This window comes from Anabas testudineus, chromosome 5, assembly GCF_900324465.2.
Source record: "Anabas testudineus chromosome 5, fAnaTes1.2, whole genome shotgun sequence".
In the NCBI taxonomy this organism is placed as follows: Eukaryota; Metazoa; Chordata; class Actinopteri; order Anabantiformes; family Anabantidae; genus Anabas; species Anabas testudineus.
In genome coordinates, this window is record NC_046614.1 from 2,015,169 (window position 1) to 2,034,555 (window position 19,387).

Consider the following 19,387-nt stretch of genomic DNA (forward strand, 5'->3'; position numbering starts at 1 on the left):
AAGTAGTCTGCTTCCAGGGAGAAGAAAGACCCGGTGGAAGAGAACTGAATTGAGGCATTGACAGGGTGTAGAAATACTCTCAGATTAGCACACAACCCAGTACAGTACAAATATTTTCAATGACTCTATAACTGCCTTGTTCTCAATAAATGCTGTAGACACTAACTTTTTTTTGTATATTTTAGCTGGAAGTTGAGTCATGGCAACTGGACTTCCTTCTTGTTAGGTTGAAACATTTCACTACTCATCCAAGTAGTAGTTCTTCAGTCTGAAGATAGTCAGATTGTCTTCCAGGTTGGTTTCAGTCCACCCCTTGGACTGAATAGGCTCAGATGTGAAGGATGTAATAGTCACACCTCTGACAACCCCTCTTAACACCTAAAATGGGTCGTTAAGTGTGTCCAACCTGGTGCAGGTGTGATCTTTCTAGGGATAGATGAACAGGCAGCATGATAAATAGAAGACAGGTTGTGTCTAAGTCCTCCACCTCTGTTGAGTGAGGGGGTGTTGATTTGCACACGCAAGGCTTCCCTCACCCGTCTCTCAAACCACTTGTCCTCTTTGTCCAATATTTGAATGTCAAATAGTCTTCAAACGCGTCCTTAAGATGAAGGTACGCAGCTGATTCAGGTCCTGAGGTGTTCCTTGTCCTGTGCTGTGCCATTCTCCTGTGTAGCAGCTTTTTGGTTTCTCCAGCTCCAAGCATTCTGCACTGAAGAAGGAAGTCCAGTTGGCATGACTCAACTTCCAGATAACTTCACCTGGACGACTATGAATCTTCTTCTTCTGTATATTTAGTTTTTAGCAGCAAAAGATTAACATTACATTCTACCCTCAACAAAACCAAAGATAAGAACAAGAGGGTCACTCTTAGTGTCAGATCCAGAAATAATAATCACTCATCCTCTCTACCTCTCAGCTCTGTGGATTAGTTTATCTTATCTTATCTTTTAAATCACTCTTTATGTTTTACAGCCCACTATTTTACCTTTGTGGTTTACTCTCACTGCTTTCATCCAGGCCACACCAGGCAATGTCATGTTTTAGCTCTATAAGCTGCCTGCCAAAAGCCAGCTCACACATGAAGTTACTGACTAGCTGGTAAATACAGAGATAACAAACAGGGTTTTTTTCCTCAGGAGTTGGCAGAGACCAAGAACCGATATAGAGATTGAGAGAGAGAATATCAGATATTCTCAAAGCTACAATATGCAGCTGTTGGGAATCAAATTAGCTGCAGCATGACACACAAAACCAATCCAGATCCAATCCAGTGCATCAAAACCACATATCCATGGTGGGGTCTCACACATATGTGCGTGGTAAAGGTCCCAATCCTGAAACAAATAAGAGGAAAACAAACTCCAATCCAATGGGCAATACACATTTTCAAAAAACAGAGGAAAACTGGGCCTGAAAAGACCCGAGGATAATTAGACTGATAAATATGATATTTAGTAACTTAGATCATGAAAGTAACAGGTTTTCTTAAAATAAGTGTAACTTCAAACGTTGGACAGAACAAAACTTCTGTGACTTGCTCAAGTCCATTTAGATCCACTTGGATATTGGAAATAAGGGCACATAGACCAGACCCAAGATCTGTGGCAGTAAAAACAGACCCAATCCAACTCAAATGAGCAGGATTTGAACCTGATCTGAATCAGGTCCAGGCTGGTTCTCTATCAACAACTGTTATTTTTCTTTCCTGAATAAAGGTTTATCAAAGCAGACTCTGGCGCTTACTTTAACTACCCTGAGGCACACTGCAGTAATGACCTGACAGGTATTACTGTGTATGCTGAAATAACTTTACATTTTAATCTTAATCATAGTGTTGAAGTTCAACTGATAATTCTCTACCCATCACATTTGATTCATTGTTATTTCAATGAATAGGTAGGTCTATCATATGAGCACTATGCCTATATGACCCTGTCAATCAGACACAGCGTTGACCCCATGTACACTTAGTTCATGTCTCTAAAGTGAATCAGAACTAGACTCTGTGTAAATGCATCTAAGCAGCACTCAACAAAGCTGACTGGCATTCATTCTAACCATGTTAGAAAAGTGTAAATGCATCCATCTCTAAGAAACATATGTAATATTAACTTCTCCCATAGTACATGGTCAGGGCTGCCTGGATATATCCTTAACTGTGGGCCGTCTGTGACCATGGTTTTTGATTTTACACTGAAATGCTTTTATTATTCTTCAGTGCAGCAAGAAGCAATGAAAACTGAAACTGAAGTAAAACAACTTCTACAGCTTTTTTGTGGCAATTTTCATACAGCTTCAGGTAAATTACCACCTTCTTCTGGCATGATGATTCAATTCAATTCAATTCAATTCAATTTTATTTGTATAGCGCCAATTTACAACAGAAGTTATCTCAAGGCACTTTACAGTGTAGGTTTAAGACCTTACAGAAAATATTTATACAAAATATTAGAGAAAACCCAACAATCCCATTTGAGCAAGCTTTAGGCAACAGTGGAGAGGAAAAACTCCCTTTAGAGGAAGAAACCTCCAGCAGAACCAGGCTCATAGTGGGCGGCCATCTGCCTCGACCGGTTGGGGTGAGTGGAAAGAGAAGAGAGAAAAGAACAGCAGGCAATAAAGACAACAACAAGCAATAAAGACAACAACAAGCATCAAGAACATTGGGCAGATGAACTGGATTCTGGAGATGTACAGCTCCAGGCCGAGGATACCTGCAGAAAAGTACAGAGAGAGGGAGACAGAGAGGAGGAAACACAACTAAAAGAGAGAGAAGACACAAAGTTAATGACATGCAATGGTGGCATTTGCATTGATACAGGAGAAAGGAGAGAGGAGAGGAGCTCAGTTTATCAGTAGAGGTCCCCCAGCAGAATAACCTATATCAGCATAACTAAGAGATGGTTCAGAGTCACCTGATCCATCTCTAACTATAAGCTTTATAAAAAAGGAAAGTTTTAAGTCTAGTCTTAAATGTAGAGAGGGTGTCTGCCTCCCGAACCTGAACTGTGAGCTGGTTCCACAGGAGAGGGGCTTGGTAGCTAAAGGCTCTGCCTCCCATTCTACATTTGGAAACTCTGGGAACCACAAGTAAACCTGCAGTCTGAGAACGGAGAGTTCTGCTTGGAAGATAAGGAACTATGAGGTCTTTAAGATAAGATGGAGCCTGATTATTAAGGGATTTATAAGTTAGGAGAAGAATTTTAAATTCAATTCTGGATTTAACAGGGAGCCAATGGAGAGAAGCTAACGTTGGAGAAATATGATCTCTCTTGCTAATTCCAGTCAGAACTCTGGCTGCAGCATTTTGGATTAACTGGAGGCTTTTTAATGAGTTATTGGGACATCCTATTAATAATGAATTACAATAGTCCAGTCTGGAAGTAACAAATGCATGGACTAGTTTTTCAGCATCACTTTGGGACAGGATGCTCCTAATTTTAACTTGAATGTTTCTCAGGTGACAAAAGGCAGTTCTAGAGATTTCTTTGATGTATGAAGTGAAGGAGATATTCTGATCAAAGATAACTCCGAGGTTTCTTACAGTATTACTTGAGGCCAGAACTAAGTCATCAATGGTGAGAATGTGTTTAGACATAGTGTCTCTGAGATTTTTAGGCCCAAACAGTATAACCTCTGTCTTGTCCGGATTTAAGAGAAGGAAATTGGAGGTCATCCAGGCCTTTATGTCTTTTAAGCATTCCTGAAGTTTGACTAATTGATTAGTTTCTCCTGGTTTCATAGATAAGTATAGCTGGGTATCATCTGCATAACAATGGACATTTATAGAGTGTTTCCTAATAATATTGCCTAAAGGGGACATATATAACGTGAAAAGAATCGGTCCAAGCACAGATCCCTGTGGAACTCCATAGCTGACTTTGCTGTGCATGGAAGACTCATCATTAACGTGTACAAACTGAAATCTATCCGATAGATACGATTTAAACCACTCTAGTGCTGTTCCTTTGATTCCAATGACATGTTCCAGTCTGTGTAATAAAATGTTGTGATCTATAGTGTCGAATGCAGCACTAAGATCTAACAAGACGAGTATAGAGAGTAGACCATTGTCTGATGCTAATAGAAGATCATTAGTGACCTTTACCAGTGCTGTTTCTGTACTATGATGTACTCTAAATCCTGACTGGAAATCTTCATACAAGTTATTGCTACGTAGGTGGTCGTACAATTGCTTAGAAACTATCTTTTCAAGGATTTTAGAGATAAAGGGCAGATTGGATATTGGTCTATAATTCGCTAAGACCCCTGAGTCCAGAGTAGGCTTTTTGAGTAGGGGCTTGACTACAGCAACCTTAAAAGCCTGTGGTACGTAGCCTATTTGTAAAGACAGATTGATCTGATCTAATATGGACGTGCTGATCAAAGGTAAGACATCCTTGAGGAGTCTAGTTGGGATGGGATCTAAGACACATGTTGATGGTTTAGAGGAATTAATTACTGAAATTAATTCAGAATGATCTACAGGGAGGAAGCAGTCTAAGTACGAGCGTGGATCTAGAGTTGTTGTACAATCCATGCTATATGCAGGGATGATCTGATCAATTTTTTCTCTAATAGTTATGATTTTATTTGTAAAGAAATTCATGAAGTCATTGCTGCTGAGAGTTGAGGGAATACTAGGGTCAACCGAGCTATGACTCTTTGTCAGCCTGGCTACAGTGCTGAAAAGAAACCTAGGGTTGTTCTTATTTGCCTCTATTAATGAGGAGTAATATGAAGTTCTAGCTTTACGCAGGGCTTTTTTATATATTATTAAACTATCTTTCCAGGCTAGGCAATATTCATCTAAATTGGTGGAACGCCACCTCCTTTCCAGCTTACGTGATTTCTGCTTTAAGCTACGGATTTGTGAATTGTACCAAGGAACTAACTTCCTCTGACTCACTAGTTTCTTTTTCAGAGGAGCAACAGTATCAAGTATTGTTCCAAGTGAAGCAGCAGTACTATTAACAAGATAGTCCAATTGTGCTGGAGTAACATTGAAATAACTGCCTTCCTCTGTGTTGGTACATGGCTCTGAAATAAAAGATGGAATCAGTTCCTTAAATTTGTCAACAGCATTTTCACATAAACATCTACTGTAGTGAATCTTATCTGTAGGTTTAGTAAAGTCTGGTACTGTAAATTCAAATGTAATTAAGAAATGGTCAGATAAAAGAGGGTTTTGGGGAAAAACTATTAACTGATTAACTTCCACACCGTATGTCAGAATAAGATCAAGGGTGTGATTAAAACAGTGAGTGGGTTTATTTACATTTTGGGTAAAACCAATGGAGTCTAATAGTGAATTAAATGCAGTGTTGAGGCAGTTATCATCAACATCTACATGGATATTAAAGTCACCCACTATAATGACTTTATCTGCACTAAGAACTAAATCAGATAGAAACTCTGAGAATTCAGTTAAAAACTCAGAGTAAGGGACAGGAGGACGGTACACAATAACAAACAGGACTGGTTTTTGATTTTTCCAGTTAGGATCAGAGAGGCTAAGAGTGAGGCTCTCAAATGAATTAAAACTATGTTTAGGTCTGGGGTTGATTAACAAACTTGAGTGGAAGATTGCTGCTACTCCTCCACCCCGACCTGTGCTTCTAGGAACATGATAATTAACATGACTTGAGGGGGTCGACTCATTCAGAGAGACATATTCATCCTGCTGCAGCCAGGTTTCAGTAAGACAGAATAAGTCTATTTGATGGTCAGTTATCAAATCATTTACTAACAGGGATTTAGACGAGAGAGATCTGATATTTAACAGTCCACATTTGATTGTTTTCTTGTTATTTTGTTCTAAGAGAGGAGTCGTCTTTATTTTTATTAGGTTTTTATGAATTACTCCTCTTGTGTTAGTTTTAGATATAAATTTTAGTATCTGGGAGCAGCACTGTTCTATACAAGTTTTTGGGGGGTGACGTAGGAAGCTGCAGTGGAACTGCGTCTCTGCGTCTGGGCCCACCTGTGGCTTTGGTCTCTAATAAGATTGATTAATACAATATACAGTGTGAATTCTGTGGTTTTCTGCAACTTCTGATCATCATCTAAGTCAAGAGTATAAACAAATTCGTTTGGTGGAATTATTTTAGGAACATTACATTTGTGAATACTGTTCAGTAAGATTACAGATCAGATAATGTTAGAAAACCAAAAAATGTCAAAGGGGTCACATAATTTTTCTTGCCACTGTATGTGGCTATGTGTAAATTATAGTTTATTAAATCCCATCTTTTATGTTGTCTAGATATTAAATGCTTTAAATGTCAAGTAATTGTTTTAATACTAATCTCTCTGCATATTTACACATACGCTGCCAGTTTGACAGTCTCCCCCAGTGGCTAACTGTGGCAGTGCAACTACAGTAAAATGACTGACTAGAACTGCTCAACAATTCATTGTCACTGATTGTGTGAGTGGTTCAATTCCCGGTTCCTCCTGGCTACCAGCTGAGGTTTCCTTGGACAAGACAACGAAACCCTGTAGTAGCGCCGACTCAGTCTGGCAGCTGTCCAAAACGAATTTCCCCAAGGGGATCAATAAAGTATACATTATTATTATTAAAATTGTTCCAGGATTACTTAAGAAACATAATGTAAAGAGAAATTCCCACCCTTGGTTTTGACATACTTAGATTTTACAGTATTATGTAATGTAGATGGTGAGAGACCTAACCTTGTGGTGATAAATATTGTTTTGAACTGACAAATCTCTTACAAAGTTAAGTGGTCAGAAAGACTAAGCTTTTGATGGACTCTCTTTTTATACCCAGTCATGATCTCCTCACATTACCAATTAACCTGCTGATTTTTAAGGTTCAAGGTAATTATCAAAACATATTCAAAATATTATGAATTTTGGACCCATGCACATTTTTATAAACCTTTGCCAGAGCCAAGATAAATTAGAGTATGCATTTGTTATTAAATTATAAGAAAAAAGAAGGAAGGTTTTGTGGTGTATGCTTGGTGAGTGATTTTCATTCAGATGAGTGGGTGCTGTGTCTTAGACACGTTTCCAGGTCTCAAACTAAAATCAGTGCATGTACTTCATAGAAATGTTGTTGGAGGTTGTTGAATCATTGCTAAGTAGTGATTGAAGTACTTAGTAGACAGAGAATGTGCTTCAGATCTGTCAGTTCTCTTTCAACGCTACATGAGCTGTATTCTTTTCATTTAAGGTTGTCCTTATCTCACCTTCACAGTTTTATTCACTTTTCTCTTCTGCTTTCTTTGTTTCAATATTTATGCCAAAAGACATCATTCAACATTAAAATGTGTCCTAAAAGGCATACACCACAGTTGGTTGTCATCGTCTGAGGGATGTACGGTATTATGTTTTACTGCACGACATTCAGCACTACCAAAACTGCTTAGCGTTAAACATTGCTTTTAATGTTCAGCAGCTATTTATTCAAACTGATATATCAAACTCTTAATTGCAGAGAAGGTGCGGTTTAATTTGTAGGTTTAAAACTAAAGGTAAGTGATGAGATGTAGAAAACACTCAGAGTGAAGGAGATGTGATGAGCAGAGTAGTGGAACCCATCACCACATTTTTCCTTTGAATCCTAATTTTATCTAGGCTAAGGGGCTCTGACAATGTGGAATGTAATTACAGGAATTTAAGAAGCTGGATGCTACTCTGCACATGTACAGTATGAGGCTGAAGGCTGAGAACAGAGCGACCAAGGACAAAGCAGCTAATAAAAATACCTGTCGGCAATGAACATTCCAGACATTTGAATCAGACTATTGTGCTCCAAAGTGATTTAACTGTCTGTCAGCGTGAGTCACCCTAATAACTTTCTGAATGGTTTCAGTGCAGTGGTGCATCATGTGATTTTTAACCACATTCTACATGAAATGGCTGAATAGGACAAAAAGGACAGATTTTTTCAGTCACTGTCAGTCAGTGTTAAACAATGAGTATGGAAATGTAAAAAGAAAAGCAGCTAGGAACAAAATGCTGCTATTTGAGGCAGGTAGGTGGTTTCGGGTGGTGGTGGTATTAAAACCCTCCAGCTCATGCATTACAATGAAAAACAACTTGTTCCTCCTGTAAATTGATGTTTGCTTGGGTTTAATTAATTTTGGTAAAGTGAGTCTCCTTTGGCCTGGATGGGATTTAACTATGCGCATATAAAATAAATAGGTGGGAGGTGGTAGCAAATTATTGTGGCACAGTGACATGTGGTTCAGAGTTATTATGGCAGATGTAGAGCAAAAGAAAGAAAAGAAGGAAGAATGAAAATGATTATAGTAAACTATTTTTCATCACTGACGTAATAACTTCTGCTAAAAGTCTGTTTCTGTTGTCAGTCCACTGCTAGACTTGAGCATTCCAAGTATACCTGTCAGGAGCTGAAAATGAATGCATTTAAAAAAAAGTGGCAAGATACAACTCTCTAGTTTTTTATTTTAATGTTAGAGAACTGGTGAGCAAGGTATTGTGCAATGACTGTGAGTGAGAAACATGTTATTTTATGAAAATGAGGGTGAAGTTTGATTGGAAACATTACCTGCCAAGAACATGGCAACAAAACAATGATAAAGTGGAGGGCCAGAGTTTGGTTTTTGGAGAAAGATGTGTGGTATGCTCACATACTGTAGTTTCTGTGATCTTATAAACTGCTCAAAAAATAAAAGAAAACTTTAAAGATCTCAAGATCAGAGATTTCAATAGAGAAATTAATTATGCTGGACATTTATACTGTCATGGTTTCGGCCTGGCCCCAGCCGGCCTTGGTTTTCCTCCCTCACTCTCCCTCTGGACTCCGCCCACCATTGCTCACAGCAATCAGCTGAACATTGGACTCACCAGTGTTCCCTTCTGGCTCCATAAACTCTCCTCAGTCCTTTTCCCCCAGTCAGATTGTCTTCATGTCCCAGCCTGTCCCTAGCCGTCGTTCCCCAACCTGTCTCCCATGCCTGCTCAACCCTGCCTGCTCCTGCTCATCCTCCTCAGCCCTGTCTGCTTTCCTCCTGGAATCTCTGGACTTTGTTCCCCTCTGAACTCTTGGACCCTGTTACCTGTTTTTTCCCGTAAGTGTTTTCCTGCCTCTGAGCAGTGGTTTTTGTTTTGTACTTTGATTCCTGATTTGTTACTTTGTTTTCAGCCATTTTGGTAGTTTTACGTTGTCACTTTGTCCTCGTGTTTCCCGCCTGTTTTGTAGTGTCGGTTGACACCCCCCTTAGTTTCCCTGGTTTTTGTAGCATTACCTAATAAATCCTGTTTCAGTTCATTCCTGCCTTGTCCCGCTCCTTAACCGTGACATATGCTGATATGAACTGTGTAACATGTTTGGAATGATAGAAATGAAAATGATCAACCCACAGAGGTTAGGTTTCTATTATGGATTTGTACAGTTGTTGTTGTAATAGGACTAATTCTGTACCCATCCTCCATCTGCTCAAGAAACCTGATGGTCTAACGCACACAAATAAACTCTTGAAGGCAGTATGGGAACTGAAAACCATTCCAGGTGACCACCTCATCAATCTGAACTTAGAGATAGAAAGTGTCTACTGTGGGTCTGTGGAGTCCCAGAACCTTAGAAATAGCTTTGTAACCCTTCCCAAACTGGCTTGTGCCATTTGGCAGATTTGCTGGGAATTTATTTTAGTTCTGAATTTAAAAAATAATGTTTATTTAAAATTTTTATTTCATGTTTGTAGTAGTAGTAGCAGCAGTAGTAACAATAGTGTACAGTACTACACTTAGGTTAATCCAGCCCTGATCATTTAACTCTTCTTTTTAGACCTTTCCAGGAGTTTTACTCCCTTCATTTGTACAATTGTACAAAGCAGCAGGAAACTTCAGAAGCTTCAGACTGTGATGGACAGCTGGGAAACCTGGAATAACATGTTGAGGAGATCCATTAAGGTTCAGCACCAGCCTTAATTATTTCCCACACATGCTGCCCTCTTGAGTCCCCAAGGGCTTAATTCAAAGCTCATATCATTTCCACAGGCCTGTGGAGTTGCTCCATCACAAAGTACAGCCCTGTGTAAAAGCTTAGCCACAGCCTCACCACCCACAGTCTCCTGCACAAGAACTCGAGTCTTCTTTCCTAGCAACCTCATCTTCAAACACCTCAAAATAAATACTCTGACAGACATAAAGACTAACAAACAACAATCAGATCAGAACACAACCACCCTACGCTGTCAAAATTCACCCAACATATCAAAGGCAAAACTACACACTGTGATGTTACTTTCAGATCAGTATCAGAGGCTTTTCAAGAGCCGGGAATTGTCAGGTTCACGTCAAATGAACAGAGCTGCTGTTAATCACCAGGTAGGGAGAAAAAGACAATAACTGTTAACAGACAGGAGTGATGGAGATTGACCTGTGCTCAGACCAGTTTGCTGTTTCAGTGGCATGGGAAAAACATGAAGTACACATATTTATTCAGGCCGACTGCCAGTAGAAAGACATCTGGCAGCCAAAGCCCTCATTAAGCACAGAAGGTAATATATTATGCCTGAAAATATGTCAAACCTCAGATTTAAGTGTTTTTGCTTAGATTAACAGCACAAAGGCTCTGTTAAAACCAAAGTGGATTCAAGCAAAGGCTCCGTGTACCAGCTGACATAGAGCCAAACATATTTCAGGAGGGCAGAGAGCAAATCAGCTCTCTACCCTCTGTATTCACCCCTTCACATCTAAAAGCTGAACTGAACCTGAGACTCACTGTGCTGTATTGTAAATAGGCTCATCTTGCTTCGTCTTCTTATACTTATTTATTTGAATTTATAATGTGTGAAGCAGCCAAAGAAAACCATTGGACTGAGGACATTTTAGTCGGTCCTCACAAAGTTAGAATTAGGTTTTGGTTAGGGTTAAGGTCAAGTTTAGGGTGAGGCACTTAGTTGTGATGGTTAGAGTAATGCAGCACATGTGATGAATTCAAAATTGAAACAGAGCAGATTAGCATATGTAACAGTGGGGGGCCAGGGCATGAATTATGTCAATGTGTATTCTCAAACAAAGTGTGTGTGCGTGTGTGCGTGTGTGTGTCACTAAAATGAAAGAAGAAATCATTTAAGGAGCAAAAATGCTGCTTTTTTTTTTCTGTATGGGAAAAGGTTGATAGCAGTAGCGTACTCGGTAATGCAATAGCAATGTCAATCCATTGACCCTGTATATGTCTACTCAGAATAAAAAAGTTCACCCCCCAACAAAGGGTGAATATTTTTTATTTAAAGAAAGCAAAATTTCTTAAATTGATTATCATCTGAATTTGAGATAATATTAAATCTTGTTGTAACTTTTGTTTCCATCTGCAATGGGACAAAGATTAGTAAACAACATCTTTGTGACAGTGACAACTCAGAAAATACATTATCTAAAAATACAAGGCAATAGTAATTCCAAAAAAACTATGCATGAGTATGTAATGCGTTACACAAGTTTAATCTCACTTTTTATTACTGCGATCACTGCTATTTTTACTAAACCGTCTGCCAACACTGAGCGATGTCTCAGAGAGCCATGACCTGCAATGATTGAACCGTATCCATAGCAACAAGCATCATGAGGTCCATCATCAAAGTAACGTAAGTGAACAAGGAAATAGGCCACTCAGTGTCACCATCTTTTCTATTTTACTGACTGGATGGAATTGGGGGGAAAACTTAATCACACTTATTTTGTGTTTTATATTTTAATTAATTTACTTGTCAAAAAAGCCAGATGAATGATTTAATGTCAGAACTTTACTTCTCTTCTATGTTTGAACATGTCTCTTGTTTATCTCATATTGTATATTGACAGTTCAGTTTATGACATGTATACTTTAAAAAGAAAAATCAGAAAACGTGAGCACAGAAAAGTCTTAAAATTAGGATCCAAATTATATGAGCCATTTCAAACATCATCGTGTTTGGAAATAGGGTTAGGGTTAGCCTGTTCACTTTTTTTTACTGAGCTTGGGTCACAGCAGCCACACTACTTTATGCAGAATGTAATTGCGGGGGACCAAAGCCTGAGGGGAGGTGATATAGTTTAGGTCACCAGGCTGGGTTGCTATTACAGATGCATCCCTCAGCCTGCAAGTGCTTAAGCTGACTAAACAGAAGACGATGCATCGTGACTTGATGCTCGAGGTGGGTTTCCCTCCTAATCCTGTCCTCAATGCGCTAAATGCCACAGGGCTCTCTTCCTCTCCCCACCCGACATCTGAAAATAGATCCTCGCTGTGGCTCTGATGTCATCTTAAGCACAGGAGAATAGAGCAGGGTGGAGGAAACAACTCACCGCCCAGCTGGATTTTACTAAAGTACAGAGAATAAAGTACACTTCCTCTTCATGCTCTCAGTTGCCTAGGATACATGTCTGTCATTAAAAGAGGATCCAGATACTTCTTGTATACTTTAACTTAAAGTTCCTATATACTACTTGTAAATACGCATGTACATCCAAATGAAGATGAAGCAGTCATACAATCTGTACATATTGCATCCAATACACCACAGGACAAGAATGTATTTGGCTAAGTGGGCACATGAAACAGGCTCACATGGTCTCTTCCAAAGTAAGATTTTAAGATGTCATATGTACATGTTAGACTTTGTTTGCTACCAAGCTAATCACACAGAGTCCAAGACGTTTGCTTGTCTTGACTTGACTCAGAACTCCCCAGCTAATGATCTATGCTGGACATTTTTGATCTTAAAAAAGCCTACATATTTTAAAGTCTCATCCTGGTATCAGTCACTGACTTTGACATATTCCAAAGAGGAAATTAATTGAATTAAATCATGTAGTTCCATTATAGCTCTCATCCAACAATGACTAGTAACCATGGTTACCTTTCCTCATCATTGCAACATCTTGAAAATGCAAAAGCCGTATCTCATAATTTTGAGCAGCAGTATATTTCACACCTGCGTCAAAGTTGCTGATAATATGTACAGTTAGGTCCATAAATGAAATGAAGACAAGATTTTTGGCATTTTGTCCTCAGTACACACACCAAATTTACATAAAACAACACTGAAGTAAGCAAAGTCAATACTTTCAGCTTTAATATTTTTTTATTACATTTTACCAGTTTCTTCCAATTTGTCTTTTCTGCTGTCTATAATTTACACATATGTTTCATTTCATTTTTTTAATCAGATTTCATTTGTTTATTAATTTTTAAGTGTTATAGATGAAGCTTTTGAAAAATGTTTAGCACTTTGGTCAACCCTGGTTGAGCTATACAAATAAAGTTGATTTGATTTGATTTGATTTGAGTAAAGGGCAACGTTGTGGGATTGTCCATTTAGGAATTGCAGCCTTTTTTAAATATCCATCCCAATCTAGGGGTAACATAAATAATGGAAAAAATGGCGGTAAAGCATTTGCATAGCCATGAACGGCCTTTATTTATTTATAGGGTCATTTTTAACATTTACCATGTCCAGGGTGATTTATACTGTATGCAGTGCTGTGTGTAGACTGAGAGGTAGCCATGGGCAAGCTACAGTAACAGTCAAGAGACAGATTTGACAACAGGGCATGTCAGAAAGCTACTGCAGGACTGGTCAAGGACGCCTTGACATGTAGCCAGGAGAACCCCCCCACTCCCCACAAAATAAGGTATGTATAGGCGCATCGACTATAGGCTCAGTCTGTGCCAGCAAAGATGGGTCTTGACTCAACACTTTGTGTCAAACTTTGTGCGAGATTTGACAGTCAGTTCAGAAAGAATATTTCTCACAGCAAGATTACATATTATAGTTTACAATAGTGTGAAAAGAGTAGTGGGCTCTGGGGAAATCTGATCTTTTTTTCTGCTTCCACAAAAGTAATCTGAAACACAAGGAGGAAGCTGTACATCAGTTCTGATATGCTGAGTTTTCTGAGCCCAAGTTAGATGTCAGATGGACTGAAAGACAGCAGAAACAAAGAAAAACAGACGTCACACTCTCCACACAAATGATGAAAACTACCATCCATACATTCCATAACAAAGGTGGAAAAGCCAGCATCTATACATTAAGTGACACATCCACATCAATTGGACAGACAAATGACAACATCAAGACAACATCTTACCCAGGAAGTCAGTGAATATTTCAGTAGGACGATGTCAGGTCATGGCTTTGTAGACACAGAGTGTGTGTGCTTGACAGTAACCACAACCTGCTGACTAGCAGGAAAAGGTGAATATTCCAATTACAAATCTGCAACAATTAGTTCCCAGTTCAACAAAAAGTTTACACAGCAGTAAACAGGACTCTGTCCCAACACTTTTATACACTTCCCGTTCAAAAAAAAAGTCACACACTTTAATATTTCGTTGGACCACCTTTAGCTTTGATTACGGCATGCATTCACTGTGGCATCGTTTCAATTAGCTTCTGCAATGTCACAACATTTATTCCCGCCCAGAGTTGCAACAATTTTTCGCCAACCGTCGATCTTGTATTAATGATGGGAGAGTCGGACCACTGCACAAAGTTTTCTCTACCACATCCCAAAGATTCTCAATGGGGTTAACGTCTGGACTCTGTGGTGGCCAATCCATGGTGAAAATGACGTGTCTCATGCTCCCTGAACCACTCTTTCACAATTTGAGCCTGATGAATCCTCCGCAGATTGAATAACCTGGTCATTCAGTATCACTCTGCACCCTTCTTTCATGGCTCCAAAGTCCATATTTATTCTCCCTAGCAAATTGAAGCTTTTTTCCCAATTAGCCTCACTGACAAGTGGTTTTCTTAAGGCTCCACAGCTGTTTAGTCCCAATCCCTTGAGTTCCCTTCGCATTGTGATTGTGGAAATGTTCTTACTTTCACTATTAAACATAGACATGAGTCCACAATCATCCATGCAGTAATTGTCCAATCGGAGGCTCTTACCTATTTGCTTAGTTAAAGCCAGGCTGTAACTGTTTTTTTAGGCAGCCAGTGTATATTTTCTTTGGCTGTTTTCCCAGTGAGTGTGACTCCTATCCAGGTGGCAGTCTCCAGCAATCAATAACCACTATCTGTTCCTGAACGCATGCTGCCTCTTGCTAACACAACCCATGCGGCTTCCCTTGATGGGATCCAGCCAACACTCCTCACACACACACACACAAACAAACAGCACTGGCATCCAAGGGCATCAGAGCCTCTCCCTCTCACTGACAAGCTGCTAGAATTAAGAATTGCTCCCTCAGGCTTCAACAAAGATAAATGACCATGTGTGAGTAGCAGTTCAACGGGTTTTGACAAACACAAGAGGGTCTCATACTGGGAATACGATTTATAGGAATATGATCATTAAGTGTGTACTTTAAGACTGTGCAGAGGAGTTCTCCTTTCACTAGTGGTTGTTTATGTTTTTGATTTTAAGGTAGGCTTTCACCAATGAGTTACGGCATATTAATAGTCAGAGAGCTCGCACTATGAAAACAGTTCAATTCCGCTTTGGTTATTATTTATATCCCTAATAGCACAAAATAAGGAGAAGATCTATTTACCTTCTACTCTTATACCTCAATATCATCATGCTTCAAACACACACACTCATACACACATGCTGCTGCTCCACCTATTATGATGACCGTCTAATTACAGACAGAACATGTGGATGCTCTCCAGGCTCTTGAAACACATAAATAAAATGGCTGATAAAATAGTAGCTTTGTCTTGTTTTACCTTGTCACCCACAGGCAATCACACCACTGGTCTGCTCCTCTGCTCTCGCCTTGTGGGAAATGACTGTCACTTTATCATACCTGCAGGCAGCAGCCAAGGTGATAGTGACAGATCGATCAAAGGCCAACAGCTGACACTCGACACTGACAGTAGTGTAGTGAAGCACAACATCATATCAAATTTTGAACCTCTACTGTGTCCAGAATTATTGATACTGTATTTACTACACTGCTGCTGTGTGTAGACTAACAGGTAGTCGACATCAAAGAAGAAAAGAAGATTTAAGAACTAAAAGAAGCTTTCATCAGTATGACTGACAGGTTCACTGCTATCTGCAAAAAAATCCTGATTTACTGCATTTAGTTCAAAATAAGACACTACACAATAAATGTAGCCACATCAGGTTTGATTAGATTATCTATTCAGAGTTCGTCTGAATAATTGACTGACTTTCTATTCACTGACTAAAGGTGAGCCATCATCCACAAGTGGTTGGATTTGCAGCCATACAAGAGTCATTTAAGGTGAAATGGTGAATGCTTATGTCTTTGAACATAAGCATTGTACAGAATATCTCTGGGACATCCTGACGCTGTGTAACAAGCCCAAGACAAAACAATATGTGTAATAATATGTAAAAATGACTGCTTCAAACTTTGACTGTCATCCAGGTTTGGGTCACAGACAGCATCAGTCCATCTTTAAGTGAATTCACTTTCCATGGTGGTGTGTTGTACTTACGAGAGCGTCCTCTCCAGCCTGCTGCCAGTTGAGCCAATGATCTCCCCCAACGTACAGAACATCTGACCCAAGAAGTCCTTCACAGACATACATACATACATATGCAGTGCATTAGTACCATCACTGAAAAACAATGCACGTCATTACTGGCCATCACCATTTCTACATTACGGGTAATAGCAGAGTAGGAGACTAAACCTGGGCAGTTTACTATTTGAATTATTTTCAGACATGTCCTGCAGGTAACAAGAAGTAATGCAATAAAGAAATGCAACACATTAGAATACCTTCTGCTCATCCAGGTGTGCAGGCAGTAAACAAAAGCAACACAAGTTAGAAGAAAACCTGGAAAATCATGATGAAAACACTTGAAAATAGTTGATTATAAGCAATGCATGGATCACTCAACATAACAAAACTAGGGATAAAAACAGCTTTAAGTTTTGTTATTCAGTACAGTAAGCTGTTCTGATATTATATGATTAGTGTATTAAGCCACTGTATGATTGAAATAAATTCAATGATTAAATTAAGAGTAGGGTTAATCCAGTTTATTAAGTCCCACAACTGACAAAAGTACAGAGCACAGGAGGAGCCATGGGGTAGAAAAACAACTAAAATTAAATCATCTCTGATGACTTAATTTGGTCTCAATTTAGTAATCTGTGAGCACAGATTCATGATCTTTTCCTCCTTCATGGCACGTACATTTAGTTATAAATATAACACAGTTCAAATAAACAGAGTTGAGGAAGACATATAGCACAGTCAAAGGTTTTCTCCATGTAATATTTCCTGTTGCCATCACTACATTACTAATTTGACTAATGTTAATGTCTTTGGCAAGGCCTGTCAAAATAACATGTTAATTTTGGCAAATTAATCATAGAAAAATAATATATTAAAATTTTTTTTATCACATTGACCTAATGCATCACTGAAACAGCTCTAGCCAGAAGCCAGCCTCGTCGAGCCACATAATGACAGACTGTCATTCAATCATGTGTTCTACTATTGTTCTTGCTGAGGCACTTTTAAATGTATATTAGTAGACAGTATATTACATCATATTTTGTTATTGTTATAACCATTGGATATGGACAGTAAAAATGTTCTGATTCTAAAATAAAAGAGACATTAAACTTTAAAGTCTACTATAAGAAGTAAGTATATTCACTTATCAGCCAAAATTCAATTGAACTGAAATATTTTGAAATACTTTCACAACGAAAACTCACAACTCCCAGAGCATGTAAATGTAATTAGATAACTGACAGCCCTAAAAACATACACACAGCACTTTTTAAAAACCTGGACTATACACTGCTTCAAAAAGTAATTATTGTTCTGGTGTGGTTTTATGACAAAAAAAGAAAAGAAAAAGATAAAGAGGAAGGTGAAACTCATTTCATCAACAATGGCTCAGATGAATGAAATGTCCTGCACTGTAAATTCTCAAGACTAAAGAATTTTGTAGAAATTGCAAGCATTTTTTATTCATTTAACCTAAATATCTAAGATAACTCAAGTTAAATAGTATAGATAGTTAAGTGCTTGAGTACTTGTAAGGAATAATTGTTCAGACTTAAAGTCTCAAGTCATCATTTAAATTGAAATTGTTAAATTAAGTACATAAAATACAAAGCAAATTTGCATATTAGTAGACTTTCCAGCATACATCAAGTTAATGCTCTTAGAATATTGTTAGTCATGGTGGAAACTTGCTATGTGTCTTTAATACACACGTTTATTAGATCACAGTTATTTTCACACCAGTATAAACTATGTGAACCATGATAGAGGTGGGTGTTGAATTTACTCCTTACCCCATTACACTTATTTCTTTCAAAACAACTTAGTGCAGCTAAGCATAATTGTTATGTACTAATTGTTGTACATTTTGGCTCAAGCAGAAGCCAGTATATTATGTTAGATGCAGTACCATAGTTGTTTTACCCAGTTTGGAGAGTTTATTCTTCAAAGTAACTGAGAAAAGTTTAGATGTTGTGCAAGTTAACAAAACTGATTTGACTGACTAGACTAGACTAACTAGTAGTAGTAGAAAACTAACTACCTAACTTGTTCAATGAACTGATAAATCTAAATCAATCATCAATAAGATTACACAGCATACAATACTAGAACAAATTGCATTTGTTGACTTGTCATAAAATATTAAGGCAGCCCTTTGACTTGAGTCAAACAACAGGTTCAATTTTACAGTATGTTAAGACATGACCAGCATGAACTGTATTCAGACATAACTGCATAGTGAAAACCCATCTGCATGTGCACTAGATGTGCACTAATAAAACAAAAGAAGGAAAGAAAAATCTGAAAAATAAAATGAGCTAAAATTGTAAAGATACTAATAGTAAAATACATTGAAATTTAATATATCAACTGATTAAACTAAATTCAGAAACACATTCATTTTGAACTGGTTGGACATTAAGGAAAACCTATGAAGTTTTGTTTCAAGTTTCAATCATGTTTAAATTAATCAGGAGGACACTCTACACTACTACATTTTAGATTCATGGTGAGCTGTATTTGGACTAGTTCTTATCTGTTTCAGGCCTCCATGCATACTTTAATTAAATGTCTAAGACTGCTTACATGCTTTGAAAGGTTGGAGCTCCTGGTATCCACATTGTACCTGCAATTCAACAAAAACAGCAGACTTTAGAACACACACTTCTGTCATCTAAAGAGAAAGAGAGAGAGAATTCCTCCTGTGTCCTCTTGTATACTCGACTTGACAAGCGAGACAGACATATCAGACAGCTCTCCTGTGAGTACAAAGATGAAAATCCTATACGCCAGTTAAATAATTAGATTTGGTGTCTATAGTAATGTTGAGTCACAATTTAAATAAAAATAAATGTATGTATCTAGAGAAGCACTGAAATATAATGAAGCCTGGGATCAATGTGCAGACTGAAATCTGACAGACGTGTTGGGTTTCTCTCATTCTACTACAG

At 38.3% G+C, this 19,387-nt stretch overlaps 1 protein-coding gene across 1 annotated transcript in view; it reads right to left on the bottom strand.

Moving 5' to 3' along the window:
• LOC113151735 (copine-9) overlaps positions 1 to 16,480 on the bottom strand; it is a 66,293-nt gene extending 49,813 nt beyond the window's left edge. Inside the window, exon 1 of the mRNA XM_026344641.1 lies at positions 16,404 to 16,480. Within this exon, the coding sequence (XP_026200426.1) occupies positions 16,404 to 16,465 (62 nt within the window). The 5' untranslated portion in view covers positions 16,466 to 16,480. The remainder of the gene's footprint in view (positions 1 to 16,403) is intronic.
• Between the last annotated feature and the right edge of the window lie 2,907 nt (positions 16,481 to 19,387).